Source organism: Xyrauchen texanus, chromosome 12 (genome assembly GCF_025860055.1).
Source record: "Xyrauchen texanus isolate HMW12.3.18 chromosome 12, RBS_HiC_50CHRs, whole genome shotgun sequence".
NCBI lineage: Eukaryota > Metazoa > Chordata > Actinopteri > Cypriniformes > Catostomidae > Xyrauchen > Xyrauchen texanus.
In genome coordinates this window covers 32,304,051-32,321,954 of record NC_068287.1, presented here as the reverse complement: position 1 = coordinate 32,321,954, position 17,904 = coordinate 32,304,051, and the positions used below count along the sequence as shown (strand labels likewise).

General features: G+C 38.7%; 1 protein-coding gene across 3 annotated transcripts in view; it reads right to left on the bottom strand.

The window, feature by feature from the left end:
* Positions 1 to 17,904, bottom strand: part of LOC127652830 (protein CLEC16A-like) — an 86,961-nt gene that overhangs the window by 59,459 nt on the left and 9,598 nt on the right. For all 3 annotated transcript variants that reach the window (XM_052139232.1, XM_052139233.1, XM_052139234.1), the window contains 4 exons: positions 16,692 to 16,815; positions 15,892 to 16,066; positions 13,434 to 13,484; positions 13,165 to 13,278 (listed from right to left, as the gene is read on the bottom strand). In XM_052139232.1, the coding sequence (XP_051995192.1) occupies positions 13,165 to 13,278; positions 13,434 to 13,484; positions 15,892 to 16,066; positions 16,692 to 16,815 (464 nt within the window). The remainder of the gene's footprint in view (positions 1 to 13,164; positions 13,279 to 13,433; positions 13,485 to 15,891; positions 16,067 to 16,691; positions 16,816 to 17,904) is intronic.

The following is a 17,904-nucleotide window of genomic DNA, read 5'->3' as shown; positions in this document are numbered from 1 at the left end:
AACGAAATAAGCAGTAGATGAGGTGTATTACAAACATTCATCTTTTTTGGGCAATCCAACAATCCAGCAACCAAAAAAAGTTCTGGAAAAAATAAAATTTACCTTTCTTTCTTATTTTTCTGATTTGACATTATATATCTCAGGGTGTAAATATGGTAGCTCCTAAGGTAGAATTTTGTTCCCAATCATGTCACCTGAACCAGAGTAAATGTTTTTGTTGACACGATAAAGCAATTAAAAGCATTACAAAAATTATTTATCCTAGTGTCCAAAAACATCCCCAAGTTCCAACTTAGTCACGTCAATTAGGTGTTAACTTTTTACTTTTTATAGATGTTATAGATAACCTTACTGTTCTTGAGATGCCAGCGGTGGCTGGGGTGAGGGAAATAAGTGGAGGGCGTTCATCAAAAAAGGTTGAGAACCACTGATCTATGGTATACTTTAGATTTGTAATATTATAAGTGGAGTTATAAGCAAAAATTTGACATAAGCAACACCTGTTTACATGTAACATGTCAAAGACATACAATTTGTATTAATCGCTATATTTTTGTATGCAAGTAAAACAACTAGACTGGTGGTATTCTACCCTTTGAGAGAGTTCCAACAACATGACACACATGGATTTTTGATCAGTTTAATCTTTTTAGAAATTACAATAATATGTGCAGTGCAAAAATCAATAATGAATTATAAACTCAGAACACTTCTGATTTGACTGCAAATTTCAAAGCATTTGTTCAGTTTGGGTCATAATGCCGCCGATGGGCCCATCCGAGCTAATGGATTGCCCGTTATGGGATTTGAACCTACAACCTTTCAGTTACAAGCCCAAGTCTTTAACCACAAGGTTACACCTCCCCAAGATTACACTCCACTGCAGGGGAGTCCAAATAACAGGCCGCGAGATATTTAGGGCTGATGTGGCCCACGAGATATTTAGGAAAAATAAAATAATTGTCCCACTATTGAGAAATTGTATGAAATTCTTATTCTGAACACTGGGTGTCAACATCACATACAGCAACATTTCACAGGGTATTTGTTTCCACAAGTGTGTTCTCTTTAGTTGTCACCAGATTTATCTATTGGAAGAGTTCAGAAGTTTGGATTCCTCCAGATGTCCATGGATTAAGCACCACGCAAAAAGAATGATGCACTTGTTATAGGACTGGTATCGGTTAGATACTTTTCTCATGTACGCGTTCTCGATAAAATGTCCTGATACCATGCATCGTACAACTGAGTAGAGCTGTCGTTGTGCAGTGTGAGCAGTCGCAACAAGTTTATTGAGCACGCGCAAACTCGCGAGCCGAGCGCACTCTCCTAGATCGTTCTCTGCAGCGCTGGGAAGTTTATTCATTGTTGTGAATTGGTTCGTTTTCATGTTTAATTGAAATAAGAAAAATTATTCACGGATTTCTCAGCACCATATGAGAGTAAGAACAAAAGAGAGAGCACTCAAAATACTTGCGCATCTCTGCTTGTACTACGCGCGTTCAGCTCGCACTTGCGTATCAACCAAATAAAGGGAGCACAATCATTTTGGTCAGATTAAAATTGTATTTGTAAAACAAGTACCAATAGAACAGAAACTATGATTGAATTACTAATAAATAAAGAGTAATTCATTGAATCACATCATAGCAGGAAAATGTAACATTTACATTTATTGGCAGACGATTTTATCCAAAATGACTTACAAAATAGGAAAACATAAGCGAATTAGCTTATGGAGACAGTGGTATGAAAAGTGCCATATTACAAAGTTTCACTAGCATCAGAATAGTATTCAAAACAGATTAAAGTGCAACAAGAATGAATTTTAAGTGACTGGTTAAGTGCTCTTGGAAAAAATTTGTTTTTAGCAGTTTTTTTGAAGACAGAAAGGGAGTCAGCTTCACAAATGGAGTTGGGAAGGTCATTCCACCAACGTGGTATGAAGAATTCGAAAGTCCGGGAAAGTGTTTTTGTGCCTCCTTGTGTTGGTACAACAAGGCGACATTCCTTAGCCGACCACAGGCTTCTGGTGGGAACATAGCTCTGCAGAAATTATTTTAGGTATGCTGGAGCAGACCCAGTGACTGTTCTGTATGCCAGCATCAGACACTGGAACTTGAAATGTGCATCAACCAGCAGCCAGTGAAGAAAGAGAAGGAGTGATGTAACATGTTTGTTTGACAACCCTTTGTTTGATTAAAGACCAGACGTGCTGCTGCATTCTGGATCATTTGCAGGGGTCTAACTGCACATGCAGGGAGGCCTGCAATGAGAGTGTTACAGTAGTCCAGTCTAGTTAGTAACATTCTGATTACTGTGATAAGTCACACCTAAAACTGCTTGTGCTTTGCAGACACTGAATTGATGTCAAAAAAATTTAATTCTAAAATCTAAGGGCATTGAAAGTAACAAGTTCTTACCCAGTATAATATTAGTTACATTACTGCAAGGTCAGAAATGAACTTTTCCATAAAGACATAATAATAAACATTTAACATTTATTGTGTCAATCCAAAACATGTTATGTGATAATTTTAAGAACTATATCAGATGATCTAAATAAATAAAAAAAACAGGGCATAGTTTGCCCCCACATTTTTAACATTTTATGTCAAATTTGGGGCATTGTTGCCCCACGACCCCCTTAATTTCTGACCCTGCATCACTGTTCTATTACAAACATTCTTGGTGAGAGAAATATCCTTTATTAACACACAATGTGATTAAAACTTGCATAACATTAAGCATCTAATATAAAGATGATGTAATAGTGGTATCTACACTTTTTTGTTATTATTATTATTACAATGGTGCTGCCCGCAAAACATAATTTTGTTTTCTTCATCTGGCCCAGCGTAGAAACAATTTGGACACACTGCTCTAATGCATCAAAATGGGGGTTACAGTGTGATCAGGCGAACCAAAGAAACAGTAAGTGCATCAAATGTAAATTCACAGTTTGGAGGATTTCTGAAAAAATTGCAAATTAGTAGTTCTTGTGTATTAAGATTTATTATTGTGCACAAACTTCCTTTATTTATTTCCAAGGAACCTTCATATGCAGGATTACTAAATAAAGCCAAGCCTATTTAAAAATAATATGCACTAAAAGTTTTCCCTTATATAATATAATGATGGATACTAAGCATACTGTTACATGGCCTTATATATAAACACTTAAACCTGGTTGGATGACAACAATAGCTGTTTTTACAAGTTCTGCAGAAGCTAAAGAGGCAGCGAAAGGAAAAAAGGCTCTGGCTTCTCAGAAACAATAACCCGCTAAGACAGGAAACAGCTGCCAAACAGTCAAGGACACACAAGGTAAGTGTAGTATGGGCAGCAATGCTGTTTCTAAAGAGCTCCAATAAATCATGCAATATGAGAAGCACTAAACGGTGCTGTTGGACAGCACAATGAAGGACCCCAACCTCATTCAGGACAACCACACACAAGATATGACCTTCATTCTTAGAATGGCAGGCAAACAGAGTGAATAATCACCTGCTTGTGATCTTGCTGATGCACCATTTCATGCTCAACCACTCTGTGTGTACTTCAAAGAACTCTTGTGAGGATTCAAAAAAGCCATCTTTATTGTGCCATGAAAACACAACTAAATGGTGCATTTTGTTATGTGCAATAGTGTTCTTTATCCATGGATAAAACATGGCTTCATTTTCAAAGGTTTCTATCAAAGGGATAGTCCATCCAAAAGTTTGCCATTATTTACTTGCCACGGTGTTAGCCCCAGGCACCTGTCACTTAAGTTTCATCACTAAGGCTAACAATCTTCCAAACATCTCCCTTTGAGTTCCACAGAAGATTCATGTGGGTTTGGAACAACATAGTAATGTAAAGGAGGTTGTTATGAGATTTAACTATCATTTTTGGTTGAACCATCCCTTTAAAGTTTCAGAAACACAGCGTAAGGTGTCTGGTAACAGGAGTTAAAAAACAGCTTCAAAGGTTTCTGGCAGCTGTGCCTTGTCTCCTTTACAAAAACAAAAAGCCGGGACTACAACAGATCACAGCGACACAGTGTGAACAGCATGGACATCACACTGAGAAAAGGAGCGCTCACTAGGACGCCACAATAAAAAAAAAAACAGCCATCTGCGGTCAGCCTGTGGTCACAGACTTAATGAGTGAATTCTATTCAAAGTGCAATGAGAATCGCAAAGACAGAGCTATTTACGAGAAAGGACTCTTCAAGTAAATAGATAAGAGGTAGCAGATGATTGGAGATTGTACGGAACTGCATTAACAATGACCTCACTCTCTCTATGTCTATTGTCGTGATGCATAGATAAGAAGAATAGATTTTCATCATTTGCACAGATAAACGAGCAACCAGGCTTGGACTGCATCTAGAGTTTACTCAAGGAGAAATTGTGGTTGTCTGGAATGTGCCGCCTCCCTTCAGACATGTGACATCATTTTATGAATCAATAACAAGATCTGTGACATCTAGACAGTGACTTTGTATCAAGTTGATCTAAAAGACACAAGGGAGTCATTTAAAGGAAGAGTTCAGCCAAAAAAATTCATCAACTGTCATCATTTTCTCATCCTCATATTGTTCCAAACCCATATTTCAGACTTTTGACATTGGCTAAATTCAATACAATGGCAGTAGACAGCAATCCACTATAACAATTAATAAAGTGTCATAAAAGTAGTTCATGCCATGTAAAATGGACAGCCCATAATTAAGTAATTATTCACTCTCAAATCATTATTTGGGCGATTTACAAAAAGCATTTTTGCACCTTTTAAGTGCACTTCAGGAAGGGGACACCACTCAAAGGGTCTTTCCAAACAAAAGTAATCTAATTAATCTTTTCACAAAGTGCCCTTGCACAAAACTGTTAGTGAAAGGTACATTCATTCAGTAAAGTCATGTTCTCTTCAGAGTACTCGTTTCAGGGGCTCTGTCCATTGAAGTGAGTAGGACATAGAAATTATCATTTTTTATTGGAATTTGCCAATAAAGTCCATAAACTGCACTGAAATATTATATGGCAGCTACATTGCTAACATCAAAGCTCACTGGTTCTTGTGTGACCAAATGTCATGAAGTCATGTCGATACCTCATCGGTTCTTCGTATTGCCATTGGATTTAATTCAGCCAACGGGACATTCTAAAAAATTTACAAATTATGGTCCACAGAAGTGGATCCAAATTTTACAAATACAAATACAAATTTTCATTTTGGGTGAAATATTGCTTAAAATGTTTTGTAGTTTCCTATACATTTTTAATCCAATTTAGAAGCAAAAATACAAAGAAAATGAAAGCATGTGTACAGCACTATCAGAGACCTCAGTCAACCAATATCACCAAACCCTGTAATTCGCCGAAACTCTGACAAGTGACGGTTGTTTTCCTTTCCAGAAATTGGTTGCTAAAGCATGCCACCAGGCTACAGGTGCATTTCCAGGAAAACATTTTTTGCAGAAGGTGTGTGTATATATGAACATGTGCACCATACTCGTAGTGCAGTATGTAAATCAATGGTTAAGAAAATGAGGAAGCTTCTAACACAGTGGTGTTAAAAACAGCACTGTTTCACCTTTCATCTGTGCACTACTTAACCCATATACTTCCTGTCATCCGGGCAGGGACCTGTTTGAAATCCAGATCCTGAGACAGATTTGCCCCTGATGCCTCTGCCTGGTCCTTTCTGTGCTCAAATTCTACCTGTGGCTTGTGGTGAAGAACAGTCACGTGATGTGTGTGCTTAGGTGTCAGAGTGTTGCTGGTAAAATTCAAAGGTACCAGTACCTATTTCACAGGCCTTACGGGAAAGGGAAAGTAGGTTAGAGGCAGTGCGGTAATGGTGTAAGGCAAATCGCTTTACATCAGAGGAGCGGAGCCATAGCATGAGCCACAGCAAAGAACAGAAGTCTGCATTTGCATAAGTATTCCCACCAGCTACCTCACCCTGTTTCATATTGTAAACTTATTATAAACCAATACATTGAACTATAAATGTATATTAAATCTGAATGTCATTTTTTGCAAAATTAATATACTTTCATGTATCCCAGCTTAATATGGAGACAACTACAAGTAAGCCAGTTGGAGGTTGATTTTCACAAAAAGTGTAAACACTGTGGCACTTTCAAAACATTGCACTGTTTGAGCATCCTTTCCAACCCAAAACAGCAATATTGTCTCAACCAGCGCTGTGAGTTTAGGGGTGGGACTGTCTGTTTTATACAGCAATTGGAAGACAGGGGGAGTGTTCGGTAAATATGTTTGAACATATTTACTATTTATTATTTTATATAGTGCCACATGAATCAAACACTTCAGCTTTAAATAAAATAACTTATTTTCTATGTACTGTATGCGCATATCAAATGCACTATACAACAGGACCTCACAGCACTTTTTTTTTCGTGCAAGCCTAAGAATATGAAATAGTCAGCAAAATTACTGCATTTCACAGCACTGCACACAAACTTTGTGTTCAGAAGAGTGCTTGCGTTTAATTGATATATAAAATAAAACCATGCATAATGGTTTTAAAATCCTTAAAACTAACTTAAAAATTACATTGTGAAATAGTTATTAAAAGCCGTAAACTCTTTTTGTGTTGAAATGTCCCCTTTTCTTTTAACCGATGTGAGCAATGTCTGAGGTAGCGGTCACACGGGTCTTGCTGGTTTAGGGAAGCTGGGGTTGACAGATTACCGTCATTTAAAAAAAAGGGTCTAGTAGAGCATGCTGTGGTTAAGCCAGAGAGGTGAGACAGAGAAACAGGCCACAGAAAGGGCCAGCGAATGGGAAAGAGGAAATAGCTTTTGATAATTCTGAGACAAATGAGAAGAGAGACCGTTTCCCTGAAAAGGCAACTCGACTGCCCGCCTCAATTTTTTGTTAAACATATATCAGAATAATAGAGGGCGGTGTGCTGTGGCAGGTCAACTGTCAAGATATCAACGGATGTACTTGTAAGTGTACTCTTGTTCTGCTTGTAGGGAAATTTGTTAGTATAAATGTACACAGTATGGATTATAGTGCCCGAATACCTCCACCAAAATATGTAGGAGATTTGTGACTTTGCGGCAGAGTGCATTTACAACTGCCAGTATTCATCACCATTTATATGCAAGAATTGTATAATGGATTTATACCAACCACCATTAAAAGAAGGATGAACAAAAATGATAAGATTAGATATCTGAATAAAGATTCTCCACCATTTAAAATATAATACAACAGGCTTGTTGTATCCGCTCAAAATTTATATGTAAGGAATTAGCTTAAAAAGGGAATTACGATTAATTCACTTATTGAAAGAATTACGTTATACGTTTAATCACTTACACTGAGTTGATACGCATCTGTCAACTCTTTAGAGTAATACTATTCTCATTACTTACTGAAAACAATAACACAAATATGTTTAGATATGGTTTGAGCTTTGGAGTGCAGATATTTGAAAAATTAAGTGATGAGATTTATGCATTTGACAGACGCTTTTACCCAAAGCGATTTACAGTGCACTTATTACAGGGACAATCCCCCCGGAGCAATCTGGATTAAGTGTCTTGCTCAAGGACACAATGGTGGTGGCTGTGGGGCTCGAACCAGCGACCTTCTGATTACCAGTTATGTGCTTTAGTTCACTACGCCACCACCACTCCATGATTATCTAAATATACCAGTCAAATTAGCTTTGAATACAAAAAAAGTCTTTATAGCCAATCAAAACATCAAACTACCTAACACATATAGGCAAACATAAACAACAGGTTGGTAAGTGAGCTGTAACAGAAGGAGAATGGAAATGATCTGTACAGATAAAATTAAACTTCATGGAGTCTATAGGCAATGCCTTGAGAACCATCAATATTTAATTTAATAATAATACATTTATTTTAGATAGCGCCTTTCTTCAACTCAAGGTCGCTTTATAGGATGAGAGTAAAACCAATTTAAGAGTCAGAGAACAATAAGGCAAAGAGATATGTTTTGCGATTCTTTTTAAAATCATGCCTGTAGGTTGGATCATGGAGGGATTGAGGAATAGAATTACAAAGTGAAGGGACAAGTGTGCAAAAAGCCCTACCACCTACTGAGGTCAGCTTGCAACGTGGAATGAATAGTAGGCCCAAATCAGATGACCTGAGTGAGTGGAATGGGGTGTAGCAGTGGACAAGATCAGTGATGTACTGTATGAGGGGGCAAGACCATGTAAAGCTTTGAATGTTGTAAGGAGAATTTTGTATTGGATACGATAGCACCCAGTGTGGCCTTCAAAGGATGGGAGTTATGTGAGAGGATTTCTTTGAGTATGTGAGAACCCTAGCTGCAGAATTCTGGATGTATTGCAGTTTGTTTATAGTTTTAGACAGAAGGCCGGAAAAGAGGACATTGCAATAGTCAAGTTAAGAATTAATAAAAGCATGAACAAGAATTTCAGCATCTTTGGTGCAAAGAAAGGGGGGGCGTAATGTTACAGAGATGATAGAAAGCAGTTTCTGTGAGAGAGGAGATGTGAGTGTGGAAAGAGAGTGTGGGGTGTCAGTAGAATGTTCTGGTTGTTCCGTCAATGTTTTGGACCTCTGTTAAGATCGTGGACTGGAATGTTGAGGCAGGGCTTTGAAACAAGGCTACCCACAAGGGAGACTCGATACTCCCAGTCACGTGTGCGAGTCATAGCACAGAGAAGAAAAGACCTTCCTCTGAACTTTTCGTTCTGAACTTCCTGGACTTCAGTCATGTGATGGCCATTAAGTTGGGGGCATATCTGTTTAACACCAGGAATGAGGAGGGGGTTTTGTGTTGCTTAACATTAGGCAGATGCACAAAATCTTGCAGGCACCAGTCTGAATTTTCTTAGTTCTTTTCACCAAAACACTTTCCCAGACTTTCAGTTTCATCATACCACGTTGGTGGAATGACCTTTCCAACTCCATCCGTGAAGTTCCAACTGACTCACTCTCTGTCTTCAAAAAACTGCTTTTTTTTAAAAAAAAAATTTTATAATTCTTGTTGCATTTAAATCTGTTTTGAATTCTATTCTGATGCTAGTGAAACTTTGTAATATGGCACTTTCCAATGACCAATGTCTCCTTAAAGGGTAACTAAACCCCTGCTCAGAGTCTGACTCCACCCACTAGCAATATTTGAAAAATGCTCGAAAAGTGGGCAGACCCCAGCGGGGATAGAGGGGACGAACCGAGGGCGGAGCTGAGTGGGGGGGTGGGGGGGGTGGGGGGGGTTGGGGGGGGTTGCGTGCACCTCAGACCCGTAGTGACAGATTAATTGACAGCTGCTGTCAGACTCTAAAATGGAGAGTGACTGGAGTGACGCAAGTAGCTTTGCCACGGAGCGGTCTTTTGAAGTCGAGGACCTTTCTCCCCACCTTCACCTGAAGTGGAGGAGGGTGAATTGTCTGTGGACACAGGGCCGGAGCCATATCAATTCGAGTCGCTGGCTCAAACTGCGGTTTTAACTCCCTGTTGAGCATCCAAGTGCGCATTCACCTTCACTCGCGTGCAGGAAAAACAAACGAAACCCTGTTCAGTGATGTTAATCCTTTTAGCAGGATTTTTATTTAGCAAGCTTCACTTGAACATAACATCAGTTAGCTGTTCTCTCAACTAAGAAGAATGTGACATAAAGCGTAACGTCATCATGTACAAAACCGTATACCTCCAAATAAAACTATACAGGTAGTCAATACCGTAATACAATGTATAAGGGTGCAATACGTTTAACACTCCGCGCTCACGACTAGCGTTTGTCGACCCCAGAGGATTAACTTTAGCCTAACCATAAATTGTGATTCAAATATATATGATCACTCACCTCAAGACGCCGCTGAGGTGGTGGAGTCCATGCAGGAGGAGCAGCGTTTGGCACTGCGTCAGCTTTTCAGCGCGAGCTGTTTGGAGAAGCCCATTTCCACCTCCATTGCGTTGGAGAAGCAATCCCGCGTAAAATGCAGTTTGCACACTCCTCCAGCTCTAGGCGGAACTCATGGTCTTCCAGAACAAGGACGTGCAACCCCTGAGCCTAATTTCCAAGTCTGCTGGAAAGCTATACAGTCCAGCAGTGCTGTTGCAACCAGAAACACTACACCTACGTACCATCCTGACCACTGTACTAAATACAGATAATCTACGCTAACTTGAAGCTATCCTAACTGGCCTTAATACTATGCTACTAACTAACTATGCTTCTAACAATACTACACTAACAAATATGCTAATTAACTACCTAGGCTACACAAAATAATCTAAATAACTATATAAATGCTATGCTAAATAGATGCTAAAATACTCTATCCTGATCGTTTTCAATACTCGCAATTCCAACTCCTGACTCGCTACACTGGTTTTGACGAAACAAGATGGTTTTTATACTGCCATGGGCGTGGTAGCTCGTACCAAGGGCGTGGTGAGCTGGAACCTGCTTATGTCAGCTGTCACCGCTTACGTCACGAAGTACCGCAAACAGCCAATAGGAAAATTCAACTGCAGTAGCCACCGTTCAACCTGAAGAGGGCAGCACTCAGACGTTTTTACACCATATATTGTAGAATTAAAACACTATACACAAATGTCAAAAAAATTACTTGAATCAATGACCAGTACTAATAAAGCCCCATTCTTACAGATCATTAACTAAAAAAAGTTGGTTTAGGGTTTAGTTACCCTTTAAGATGATTCGCTTATGTTTTCCTCTTTTGTAAGTTGTTTTGGATAAAAGCGTATGACAAATTAATAAATGTAAATGTTTAAAAGTAGAAAATGTTTTATCCACTTTTATAGGCCATATTGGTGTAATTCTGTTTTAATTCTTCTTAATTTACTTCTGCTAGGCTATTCCTACATGCTATAATGAATGTCCCATTATTTCAAGCAGATAATATTATACCTATTTTTTCCAATCTAAAAGGTACTCCTTTGAAGTTAGCTTTCAAAAATACTAGATTTTAAAATTTTCTAGAGAACATTAAATGTTTTGATTCCTGAATCAAATTGATTCTTCAATTTAAATATGATTTCACTTAATGTAAATTGTATTAAGTTGTTTAAAGACAGGCAAAACAGTACATATTTATAATATTAACCATCATATTGGTTATTATCAATAACTAAAATAATTATTAGCTATTGTATAAGCTGAAATGCCTATATTGCTGGATTCTTAGTGCCTTGTGTTATTGATGTTACACTTACAGCTCATTTGCGTGCATGCACACACAAACACACACTAACACTCTGTCTGGAGTGGAAATGTAAAACCACTCTCACTCTCTCAGAAATGTGACGTGTGTTTTTGTTTTGTTATAAGTGAACGGCTCAAGCTGACAAACATACGGGGTGCTTTCGTTGCAAATATTTGCATGTGCGCATATGCACGGCCTGGCCCGGATTCGGACATCGAGGGAATAAAAATAAAAAACAAGCGATGTGCTACAAGCCTGCACTACACAAGCAGTCTCATATCCACCTACACGCTGAAGTGATGTCTGCTGTGGAAGACTTCAAAGGAGGTCATTAACACCACTGATATCACAGTGCTCTTATCTGCCTCTCTTACATCAGTATAAATACCCTCATGAAAATAACAAGGGCAGAGGCAAACCACAACGAAGAATTCTCTTCTCCTCTTCAACCATCTCATCCACAGACTGGAGAGCAGCAGTATTTTCAGAACAACCTGTTTTCTGAGAAATTTAATTGTGGGTCTGATATGCATCTTATATTAAATAAAGGGCACTTTGAATATGTCACGCTCGAGTGGCATTTCTGAAGAGATCAGGAGATCTGATAACATTTAACAAGCTAACTGGATACAATCGTCACTGTAAAACTTTGCTGACACGTAGATAGAACTTTCCTTTGGGTAGAGGAAAGTCTGACCGGTCGGTGTGAAACTGAAGTTGGCATGACAACTCATTTAACACCAAATAAATATCAAAATGTAAAATATCAAGAGTTTGACTGGTTTGTATGGGCCAGTTAGCCCCTGCTGGTAGATGTCGTAACTACATCTGGGCCCAAAAATATTTTTTTTGTCCATTCAAATGTAGTTGTGTATTCGGATAAAATAAGATTTATTTGCAATTGACAAATAAATTGCAAGTATTGTTTTTTTTATAGTAGTTGTTTTACCACGGTTTTTTTTTTGTGTGTGCTCTTAAAGGGCACCTATTATGCCCCTTTTCACAAGATGTAATTTAAATCTTTGGTGTCCCCAGAATGTGTCTGTGAAGTTTCAGCTCAAAATACCCTACATATAATGTATTATTCCATGTTGAAAATGCCAATTTTTGGGTGGGAATAAAAAACAAGCCGTTTTTGTGTGTGTGTGTGTCTTTAAATGCAAAAGCTGCTCCCCACCCCATATCCAGAATAGGGTGAAGTTTTGACATCTCTGCTTTGGATAAGTAAGCATCATAAGCAATATGACTGATAGCGAAAATAGTGGTGTTCAGCACTATATGTTTGAACCGGAGTCAGACACTGATGAGGGAGACAACTTTGAGAATGAACCAGGAAGTTTCTGAATGGTTATTTGTACATTTATTTATTTGTTGTAGAGTTTTTAGCAGTTTTGCAATGATGGATGAGCAACACACACACACACAAATACGGTTACAACGTTTGCTATGCGCTATAACGAAACAAGTCTGTCGGCAGTGTCCGTCAAAAGTCGTGGGCAGGGCTTGTACAAAGTGACGTCATTTTGTACAGAATCTGCAAACGGCTTGTTCTGAGACAGTGGTTATGATTAATGGGGATTAAAAAAAAAATTATTGACTGAATGGATTTTTATCATTATAGGGTGGTTGTATACACACACTGCCAACACACATTTATGTTCAAACACCATGTAAAAGTGAATTTTGCATAATAGGTCCCCTTTAAAAGCACAATTACAAATCACATTCTTCTGGGGTCCCAAACCAGAAAAGCAACTACCATGGAAATGCAAACAGATAGCTCTCTCATTTACCTAAAGTTAAGCAGTCGCATTGCCAACGGTCGCTTCCGCTCATGTTCTAATTGCAAACTCTCAATGAAAATGAATTACTTCTGATTGCTTTGACATTGCACCCCCAGATGCATCATAAGAGTGTGTGTATGTATTATGGTTCTTGTATACATTTAAGTAAATAAGTACTCACTGAACTCTTGTGAGCAGTCTGCTCTGTCTGCATGGAGAACACGGACAGGTCTCCATTCAGAATGACATCAGCCAGTGTGTTCACCAGTGGCTGGTAGTGGATTATAAGAAACACCTAGAGACAGAGATACATCATACCACATCAGGTTTAATGCCCCATAAAATCAGCAGTTTATTATGCACCAAAACATGCAGTTCACTCTATGTTTATGGCAGCAGTTCACTCATTGCAAGTCTTAACAAAACCAAAGCTGTGTGTACAAGATGTACCTGTGACAGCAGGTAGAGTGACACCTGAGGGTTGATCTTGCGCTCTTCTGACTGAAAAAAAGAAAGAAAAACATGTTTTCATCATGTGGCACAGGGCAATCTGGTTGCACAAGAGGACTTATTATGACTAAACTGAGTGGTTACTTAATAACATCACCAGGAATCAAAGTTTTTGACTGGTTAAAATGATAAAAAGGTGTCAATTGGTACACATTTTTTTGTATATTTATGTCACGGTCAGGCAAAACGTCGACACATGGTACAGAATGCGTTCCAATCAGAAGTTGCTCTCCAGCCATATGACATTAACACTAGACTCAGATTATAACGCAATACATTTAGCAATTCCTTTAATGCGTTTTACAATTCCTGCTAAATTTATTTTTGTTTTGGCAAGCAGTTATTATCACATTGCTAATTAATTGCACATTTGAAGCCTCAGCTCTAATATTCTGTAAAGATCAAAGTGAATACACACTCTTAATTTAAATGAGGATGTGAATGACATTTTACATGACAAATTATAAAAAAGCCTATAAACCCACTTTTGTTCTTATTGTTCTATAAACCCACTTTTCAATATATTGAATATTATATTGAGTCATAAATACATGATAAGTCAATGTACTGAATATATATATTGACCATCCTTAAACAAATTGTGATTTAGACTTTTCCTTTGTTTATAAATCCATTGTCCACAAGGTTTACATTGAATTCCATGTGGTTTATTAATTTCTTGAAGCAACGAACAAAATTGAAAGAAAAATGCAATGTTTGCCAAACAAGAAATTAAACAAACATCCAGCACACAAACAAAGGTGATGGTCTAAAGGCTGTGTGCTCCCAGCAGGCCACCACTCAACAAGCAACACCTGGGCTTTAAAGGAATCACCTTTATATCGCCCTGCAGAAGGCGCATAACTAAAGAAATACACTCACCTAAAGGATTATTAGGAACACCATACTAATACTGTGTTTGACCCCCTTTCGCCTTCAGAACTGCCTTAATTCTACGCGGCATTGATTCAACAAGGTGCTGAAAGCATTCTTTAGAAATGTTGGCCCATATTGATAGGATAGCATCTTGCAGTTGATTGAGATTTGTGGGATGCACATCCAGGGCATGAAGCTCCCGTTCCACCACATCCCAAAGATGCTCTATTGGGTTGAGATCTGGTGACTGTGGGGGCCATTTTAGTACAGTGAACTCATTGTCATGTTCAAGAAACCAATTTGAAATGATTCGAGCTTTGTGACATGGTGCATTATCCTGCTGGAAGTAGCCATCAGAGGATGGGTACATGGTGGCCATAAAGGGATGGACATGGTCATAAACAATGCTCAGGTAGGCCGTGGCATTTAAACAATGCCCAATTGGCACTAAGGGGCCTAAAGTGTGCCAAGAAAACATCCCCCACACCATTACACCACCACCACCACCAGCCTGCACAGTGGTAACAAGGCATGATGGATCCATGTTCTCATTCTGTTTATGCCAAATTCTGACTCTACCATCTGAATGTCTCAACAGAAATCGAGACTCATCAGACCAGGCAACATTTTTCCAGTCTTCAACTGTTCAATTTTGGTGAGCTCTTGCAAATTGTAGCCTCTTTTTCCTATTTGTAGTGGAGATGAGTGGTACCCGGTGGGGTCTTCTGCTGTTGTAGCCCATCCGCCTCAAGGTTGTGCGTGGTGTGGCTTCACAAATGCTTTGCTGCATACCTCGGTTGTAACGAGTGGTTATTTCAGGCAAAGTTGCTCTTCTATCAGCGTGAATCAGTCGGCCCATTCTCCTCTGACCTCTAGCATCAACAAGGCATTTTTCCCACAGGACTGCCGCATACTGGATGTTTTTCCCTTTTCACACCATTCTTTGTAAACCCTAGAAATGGTTGTGCGTGAAAATCCCAGTAACTGAGCAGATTGTGAAATACTCAGACCGGCCCGTCTGGCACCAACAACCATGCCACGCTCAAAATTGCTTAAATCACCTTTCTTTCCCATTCTGACATTCAGTTTGGAGTTCAGGAGATTGTCTTGACCAGGACCAAACCCCTAAATGCATTGAAGCAACTGCCATGTGATTGGTTGATTAGATAATTGCATTAATGAGAAATTGAACAGGTGTTCCTAATAATCCTTTAGGTGAGTGTACAATTCAATACAAAAAATAATAAATGGCTCCTACATATACACATACATATATATATATATACACACATACACACACACATATACATATATATATATATATATATCACCTACCAAAAGAGTTTTAAGATCTGACTTGGATCTTGGTGGGCATTTACACTGTTGTTTTTATGATCAGATAGCTATCCGATCAGTAAAAATGCATCAAGTGCCAAAGTGTAAATACCCCCTTAGACTTTAGACTTGGCTTGGACTCCGTGTCAGAGACTGTGTAGTTGTGTGCAAAGGACTAGGGTCTCACCTGCTCTTGGATGACCAGAGAGTACACATACAAGGGCAGGAACAGGCGGTTGAGAAGGTGGTCGGTCAGCACGTCATTGAGAAACTCACAGTTGATGATGAGGATGTCATTCAGATAGTGAAGGTGGTCCAGATGCTCAGCCACCAGGTCGCTTAGTTTTCCTCTGTTTTTATGTCTAATGAGGGTGGGGGGAGTTGCGAAAAGGGTAAAACTTTATTATGTCAACAAGTAAGATACACTACATAGCCAGAAGTGTGTGAACATCCTTGAAATTAAGAGGTATGAATATTCCAGTAATGCCAGTGAAGACAAATCTTTATGCCACAGTATACAATTAATGATATTCTAGTGAATTGTGTGCTTTCAGATTTTTCGCAAAGGTTTGGAGAGGGCCCTAAAAAGTAAATGGTTTACGGAGATCTAGTACGGAAGAAATTGACTGGCCTGCACAAAGCCCAGACCTGAACACCTTTGAGATAAACTGGACCACAGTCTCTAAGCTAGGCCTCATCACCCAACATCAATGCCTGTCCTCACCGATGCTCATGTTACAACATCTAGTGGAAAGATTTTATAGCTGCAAAGGGATGGAGCAAATATGGGTATGGTGTTCAGGTGTCTACACACTTTTGTTTTGGACATACAGTATATGTTTTTTTATCAAATCCAATTCTGGTCTATGGTGACACCTAGTGGTATGGAAGTGAACTGCATATAGAACGTCAACAAATTCTGACAAGAATCCCAACTGTCATTGATCTATTCTGTAACCTTCAGATGTGTGTTTCAAATGTCCTTACTCTTCATCAGTCTGCACACACTTGTCCAGCTCGATGACGTGGCTGCCGATGAACCAGACCAAATTGGAAAAGTACGGCACAGCCGTTTTGTCCCGGATGTAGTGCAGCATGTGCTGGTTGTCCACTAGAAGGTAGGACAAAAGTCACCACAGTTATTCGAAAACAGATAGACGGGTCAAAATACAGCCACAGTAACATGGGAAAGGAACTGTGAGGTATAATATCACTAATAATAACACAACAGCAGCAGATAATGTGACGGATAGTGCTCCTCAAAAGCCATAGCAGTTAATTACTGAGCAATGTGCAGTCAGTGGTCAGATGTTGGAGGGGTAATGACATTCCCTGTGCAATACGAGACAATACAGGAAGACTATCTTGACTATTTTTGACCCTATGTGATAAACAAGTCTTGAACTAGGCATGCCGAGAGCATTAGATGTTGCCAAATGTTTCTGTAAAGTACTTACAAGAAGCTTACATTGCAATAAATAGTAACAGGAACATATAACAAGATATCTATATTTTCTAAGTAAATAATGTGAATGGTATTTTCCTGTGCAAGTCTCCACAACATGCTGCTATGCGGTTGCCAGGATATTCCGGGACTGGTTGCATAAATAAAGCATTAACTTAAGACTGCGTCTAACAATTACATTGACTAGCTAAAGACGCCACAGAAAGCCTGTTGCATATTATAAGCTCACAGTTGTCTTTAGGAAGACAGTCTAAAAAAATTAATACCAACATTTTAGACGACTAACTAGTTAGACTAGTCTAAAACAGTTTTATGCAAACGGGCACTGGTTGTTTATTGGCCAAAGTAAAAAAAAAAAAAAAAAAGACCATCACCCCAAATTTCTATTACTGTTGGATAAAATTTCTGTCATGCGAGGTTAGGAATACATTTAAATTGAAGAATTGAGGGTTATGTATTTTAGGTTGATCTCTATCGGTGATTATGAGAACTAAAATGCAAATAAAAAAATTTAACGGAAGATTGGGCCTGGTTACAGGATAATGAGCCTCCAGCATCTTTTCACTTATCAAAAATAGCTTTTTATTTAAAATTTAAAATGAACACATACAACTGACAAAATCTAAATCAAAGGGTTAAAGCCAAAAAAAGGGTTAAAAGTAAACATTTTAATATTCTCAATGTGTGAATTGTAAACCTTTTTTGTGCACACAAGCAACTGGTGTGTTTAGAACA